Raw genomic sequence first — 6,150 nt, forward strand, 5'->3', positions numbered from 1 at the left:
GTCCTCTCCTCCCCGGCTTGCTCCCAACCCTCTGGCTGGCTCTCTCTGGCTCCCTTGCTCGGATCCTCCCCTTCCCCCAGTCTCTCCCATCTCCCCAGTCTCCATCTAACTCCCTTTCTCTGATCCTGGGCGGGTAGGGCTCTCCAGTCCCATCCCCTCCCCACCCTGTCTGTCCCCTTTGTGCCCCTTTCTCTTCTTCTCTCTCCTTCCCCGGCCTGGCGTCCCTTCTCCACCCCCATAACTCCCTTCAGCTCGGTCTCCCAGCCCTTTCCCGGTTGCTTTCGGGCTTCCTGCTGGAGGGCTGAGCCACCATGCTGACCCCCATGGTGGCCGGGGGGGTGGTGTTCCCCGGACTCTTCCTCCTCTCCAAGAACACGCTCCAGCGGCTGCCCCAGCTGCGCTGGGAGGAGGCCGACGCGGTCATTGTCTCAGCCAGGTAAACTGCCTGCCTTCCCTCCGCCCCCTCCCCTTCCCAGGCTGCATGGGGATGGAAGGGACCCTTGGCCGGATAGGGACCAGGGGCTCCTGAAGTGGTCGGTGGGCTCTGCCTCCAGCTTCCTTCTCTCTGCGCTGCCTTACTCACTGTCCCAGGAGACCGCATCCAAACCCAGCCATCTGGTCTACTAGGATTCAGTCTGCTCTGCTTCCCTTTGCCATTCAGCCTCCTACCCTCCAAAACAGGGCTGGCATGTGACCAAAACATTCCTATAGGATACTAGGGAACACAGGAAGGAGCCATGTATCATTGGGGGGGGGAGTTGCTGTGTCTGGGGGAATGAGGGACAGATAAGTGAACGGTGGAACTCTGCACAGTCCTGGAATGCGGGCCAGAGTTGGGGAGGGGAGTGTGGTGGCTGGCAAGCAGAGAGCGGGAAAGTAGCTGGGAGGGGAATCAGGGGCAACCGAGGGGCCAGGGATGACCCACGATGACTAGGCAGCTGAGAGGTGTAAGAACAGGCCCAGGGCTTCCCCCCACCATCCTGTGCTGTTACCCCCTGACCCCTGTCCCTTCCCTGGAAGGGACCTTGTTATCTGCCACTGGTTCTCGGCATTGTCTCACCTCACGATGACCTCCTGGGTGTCCTGAGAGGAAGGCAACTCCGTAGCAGTCCTGGAGGCTGAAGTGGTGGGGCTGAGTCCCAGGCGAGGCAGCCTGGGGAAAAGATGGGCAGGGAGCACCCGAGAGGCACAGAAGCTGGACAGTAAAGAGGAGGAACCAAGGGGCACATCTCCCTCCTTTACAGCTACTTCCTCTTCCTCCTAGGCTAGTGTCCTCTGTCCAAGCTGTAATGGCCTCCACTGCTGGCTACATCGTCTCCACCTCCTGCAGGCACGTCATAGATGACCAGTAAGTGCCGTGAGACCACCACTTCCCCATTCCAGCAGCCTATATGCATGTGACCCTTGAGTGGGGTACAGATCATCCGGGGGACTCCCTCAGTGAACTCCAAGCCCTTAACTTGGGCTTGAGCAAGTTAACTGCAATAGCTGCAACTCAACACCCCGAGACAAATTTATCCACATCCTGTCCTTAAAGGTCAACACCAGGAGGAGGAGAAGTGGGGAGCAAAAAGGATTCTCAAGGCAGCTCCTAGGTTTCCCAGCCTCTTGGATCATAGTAGGTTCTGAGTGTCATTTCCTCCCCGCCCTCCTCCCACTCTTTCACCCCCTCAGACCCCATTTCCAACCAGTACCCAACTGGGGTGCTTCCCTACTCGTTCGTGCCAGGCTCACCCCTCATCTCCTCCCAGAATCCAGGTGTCCAGTGCCAGCTCCGTGCGTGAGAGGGACAGATGACACAAAACAAGGCCACCAATGGTTAGACAGTGGGGTGGGGAGTGAAGGGTGAAGAGGCCAAATTTTGGCACTCGGAGCCATGCAGTGCCTGGTGCTTGCCAAAAGAGCCCAGGCCGGAGACGTGGGGCAGGAGGAGGGAGGAAAGGGGCCCTGTCCGTGGTGCTGACGGGCCAGCTCAAGGTGGACCCAGGCTGTCATTGCTACGAGTTGCCTGGGAGGGTGCTGATGATGCCCCATGCTTAACTTCTGATCCTGTTCCTCCTCTCTGGTGGCTGCTGAGCCCTGGGGACATGGTCTGGATGACCTGACCTAGAGGTGTCTCCTCTTTCCCTTGAATTCCTTCATCTGCGGAGTGAGGTCCACCCCTATCTGGAAGGGCTGCTGCAAGGAGGAACTGACTTTGTGTCAGAAGCCTACAGCAGTCCTGGCCATACAGAGTGGATGCTAAACTTCTTCAGACCCCCCCCGGGGGACTTGGCTTCCTCCTGCCCTTTTCCCCCATTTCCCCTCCTGAGTCCAAGAGGAGCCTGGATCCTCCCCCACCCCCACGTTCCCTTCTCTCACCTTCTCACAGAGGTCACCTTCCAGCTCTTACATGTTCTCCTCCCCGTCCCCCTAGTCCGTCCTTGTCCCTCCCCACTTAATCCTCAGGTAGGTGGGAGGATCAGGGTTAATCCAGGGGCAACAGCTGTTCCTACCTCTGAGCACCTAATTGCTGAAGAGGGTGGGGATGGGTTTAACCCTTCACACCAGAGCCCAGTGGTGTCACCATGTCTGCTGTGGCTGACTCCCTAGGCCACTCTCTGCTCTAACTTCTCTCAGGCCATTTGGACCCCTTTCCACCTTCCTGCCTTTCATCTCTAACCTGGGCTGCCGCTTCCTCTCCTCTCTCTCTCCCTCCCTCGCTCCTGGTCACGCACTCCAGCATGGCTCTCTGCTTCTTTTTTCCCCCCAAATCACCCCTTCCAGGCCAGCCTTCCCCAGGGTTCACCTTCTCCTTTCATGTCAACCCTGGTCCTTAGCTGGCCCACCCCCAGGTCTCACTCCACTTCTCCCTTCAGCAGCCCCTCTTATTCAGTCCTCATATTTGCGTGCCTTCCAGCTGACTTTGTTTTCATCTATCTGCCAAGCCTGGGGAGTACCGCTGGGTTTGCCTCTTAGACCTCCCGCCCCCACCTCAAACCTGTCACAGGACTACAGACTTCTGAGAATGCACTCCATGTGCTGACTCAAGAAGAAAAGTGCAGTGTTGCATATTCATGCACTTTTCATTTTTGTTTACTCTCAAAGCACACGGAACTTTCTCTGCTCTTGGCTCCTTTTGCTCAGCGTTTTCTTCTTAATGCTTAGCTGTACCTGAAAAAACAAGAGGTGGGGCCACATTCGGGCAGAACAAGCAGCACTGACAGCATCACCAGTTTCCATCCCAAATCTTCTAGAGGGCAGCAGGGCTGAGAGTGAGGGCTATGGAGCCAGACCTCTCATGTTCATCCCTTGGTCCAGTGACCTAGCCTCTCTCACCTGTAAAATGGGGTGACAGTCATACTTACTTTTCACAGGCTTTTTGTGGGAAGTAAATAAGTTTGTGCTTGTAAAAGATTTAGAGTATTGGAATAGGGCCCTCGTGTAATAAGTAGTCGATTAATGTCAGTCAAGGCTTCCCTGGTGACTCAGACAGTAAAGAATCCGCCTGCAATGTAGGAGACGCAGATTTGATCCCTGGGTCAGGAAGATCCCCTGGAGGAGGAAATGGCAACCCACTCCAGTAGAATTCCATGGACAGAGGAGCCTGGCAGACTATAGTCCATGGGGTTGCAAAGAGTCGGACACATGACTGAACCACTAACACTTTCACTTAAATGTCAGCCAGTATGATCTCTCCCCACCATTCCTACCACTTCTGCTGTAATTTGTCCTGATCTCTGCTGTCTCTTAGAGCTGGTCTGGCCTGTTTTCTCACTCTGTCTCAGCCCTCAGTTCTGTGACTGTCTTTTGGTCTGTCTGCCTTTTTCTCCTAGCACATTGCAGAGAGACAGAATATGAATGAATTAATATGAAAAATGAGTGAGAGGCTTCCCTGGCAGTCCAGTGGTTAAGACTGCTTGCTTCCACTGCAGGGGGCACGGGTTCAGTCCCTGGTCAGGGAACTAAGGTCCCACTTGCCATGTCGCGTGGCCAAAAAGAAAGAAAGAAAAAAATGTGTGCATTCTGAGCTCAGTCCGGGTTTGAACCCCAGCCCTATTGCTTACCAGCTGAGTGATCTTGTGATCACTTGGGCAAGTTTCTTGCCCTCCACCTTGGGATTCCATTGTGTCATTTGAGAGTCTACTTCTGTCTCAGGGTTCTTACAAGTATCACTGGAGATTTGACTCCTGTGATGCATCCAACATAGCCCCCAGCACTTGGCAGCTGCCTGTCCATCTCCTTCCCTTATTGACCCCACCCCTCTCTCTGCCCGACAGACACTGGCTCTCTTCCGCCTACACGCAGTTTGCAGTGCCCTACTTCATCTATGACATCTATGCCATGTTCCTGTGTCACTGGCACAAGCACCAGGTCAAGGGGCACGGAGGGGACGAAGGCAGCACCAGAGCCCCGGGCAGCACCTGGGCGGTGGCACGTGGTTACCTGCACAAGGAGTTCCTCATGGTGCTCCACCATGCCGTCATGGTGCTCGTGTGCTTCCCGCTGTCGGTGGTGAGTGGGGGCTGCTGGGAACTAGGGCCCTGTGTCCTGCTTATGCTGGTACTGCAGGAGCCTAGGAAGCCCTGGGTCCAGGTCCCCGCAGGATGAAGTGCCCCAGGGAGGGTTTCCTGAGCTCCAGCCCAGCCCCAAACAGCAAGAGGTTAGACCATGCCCAGCTGTGATGTTTTGGAGCTGGTAGCTCAGTTGGTAAAGAATCTGCCTGCAATGCAGGAGACCTGGGTTTGATTCCTGGGTCAGGAAGATCTCCTGGAGAAGGAAATGGCAACCCACTCCAGTATTCTTGCCTAGAGAATCCCATGAACAGAGGAGCCTGGCAGGCTACAGTCCATGGGGTTGCAAGAGTCGGACACGACTTAGCAACTAAACCACCAACCACCACCACCACACACCACTGCAGGCTTCCCTGGTGGCTAAGATAGTAAAGAATCCGCCTGCAGTGTGGGAGACCTGGGTTCGATCCCTGGGTTGGGAAGATCCCCTGGAGAACGGAATGGCAACCCACTCCAGTATTCTTGCCTGGAGAATTCCATGGACAGAGAAATCTGGCAGGCTTCAGTCCATGGGGTCGAAAAGTATCAAACATGACTGAGTGACTTTCACACACATGTACACACACCACTGCCTCTGAGACTCAGGGCTTCCCAGGTAGCACAGTGATAAAGAATCTGCCTGCCAATGCAAGAGACACAAGAGATGTGGGTTCAATCCCTGGGCTGGGCAGAGCCTCTGGAGGAGAAAATGGCAACCCACTTCAGTATTCTTGCTTGGAAAATTCCATAGACAGAGAAGACTGGTGGGCTACAGCCCATGGGGTCACAAAGAGTTGGACACAACTGAATGACTGAGCACACACACATGCCTCTGAGACTCAGTATCCTCATCTGTAGTATCATGGATATCATCTCACCTGCAGGAAGGTTGGAGGGATACGGGGGGTTAGTGCTCCCAGATTTGATACTGTTCATCTGTGCTCAGACTTTCAGAGTGAAGCATCTCCAAAAGGGACAGAGAGGAGACAGGGAAGGAGGACAGGTGTTGCCAGGAATCCAGGCTCAGGCCAGGCTGTTTCCTTCTCCTCTCAGGTGTGGCGTCAAGGGAAGGGAGACTTCTTCTTAGGCTGCTTGCTGATGGCAGAGGTCAGCACCCCCTTCGTCTGCCTTGGCAAGATTCTCATCCAGGTGAGAGGGCGCTGAGGGTTTACTAGCTTGAAGGGAGGATCAGGGAAGGGTTGGGCGCTTTTAGGAACCGATCTGGGATTATCCCCTGGTGGCTTAGTGATAAAGAATCCACCTGCCAATGCAGGAGACACGGGTTCAATCCCTGGGTCGAGAAGATCCCCTGGAGGAGGAAAAGGCAACCCACTCCAGTATTCTTGCCTGGAGAATTCCATGGACAGAGGAGCCTGGCGGGCCACAGTCCATGAGGTCTCAGAAGAGTGGGACAGGACCTAGCAACTAAAAAACAACTGGGATTTTTTAAAGGACAGGTGGAGTCAGGTCTGGGAGGGGCTATCAGGTAGGATATAGGGGAGCTGTCAGGGCAGAGGGAGAGGGGGAGAGGGGGCGGGTCCTGGGGCCCCTAACCTGGCCCTGTCCCAAGGAGGGAAGGCCGGTAGGTGGGCGGAGGGGGAGGTGGCCCAAGGGGCTG

At 55.3% G+C, this 6,150-nt stretch overlaps 1 protein-coding gene and 1 long non-coding RNA gene across 2 annotated transcripts in view; one reads left to right on the forward strand and one right to left on the reverse strand.

The window, feature by feature from the left end:
* The window catches only part of LOC104986636, a 3,721-nt gene extending 2,255 nt beyond the window's left edge, over nucleotides 1-1,466 (reverse strand). Inside the window, exon 1 of the long non-coding RNA XR_825057.1 lies at nucleotides 1,061-1,466. This is a non-coding gene — a long non-coding RNA (uncharacterized LOC104986636). The remainder of the gene's footprint in view (nucleotides 1-1,060) is intronic.
* FAM57B (family with sequence similarity 57, member B) overlaps nucleotides 1-6,150 on the forward strand; it is a 6,669-nt gene continuing 519 nt past the window's right edge. The window contains 4 exon segments of the mRNA XM_010837294.1: nucleotides 1-436; nucleotides 1,265-1,348; nucleotides 4,260-4,494; nucleotides 5,586-5,794. Of these exon segments, the coding sequence (XP_010835596.1) occupies nucleotides 312-436; nucleotides 1,265-1,348; nucleotides 4,260-4,494; nucleotides 5,586-5,794 (653 nt within the window). The 5' untranslated portion in view covers nucleotides 1-311.

The sequence above is a fragment of the Bison bison genome, unplaced genomic scaffold, assembly GCF_000754665.1.
Source record: "Bison bison bison isolate TAMUID 2011002044 unplaced genomic scaffold, Bison_UMD1.0 scf7180017864072, whole genome shotgun sequence".
Lineage (NCBI taxonomy): Eukaryota > Metazoa > Chordata > Mammalia > Artiodactyla > Bovidae > Bison > Bison bison.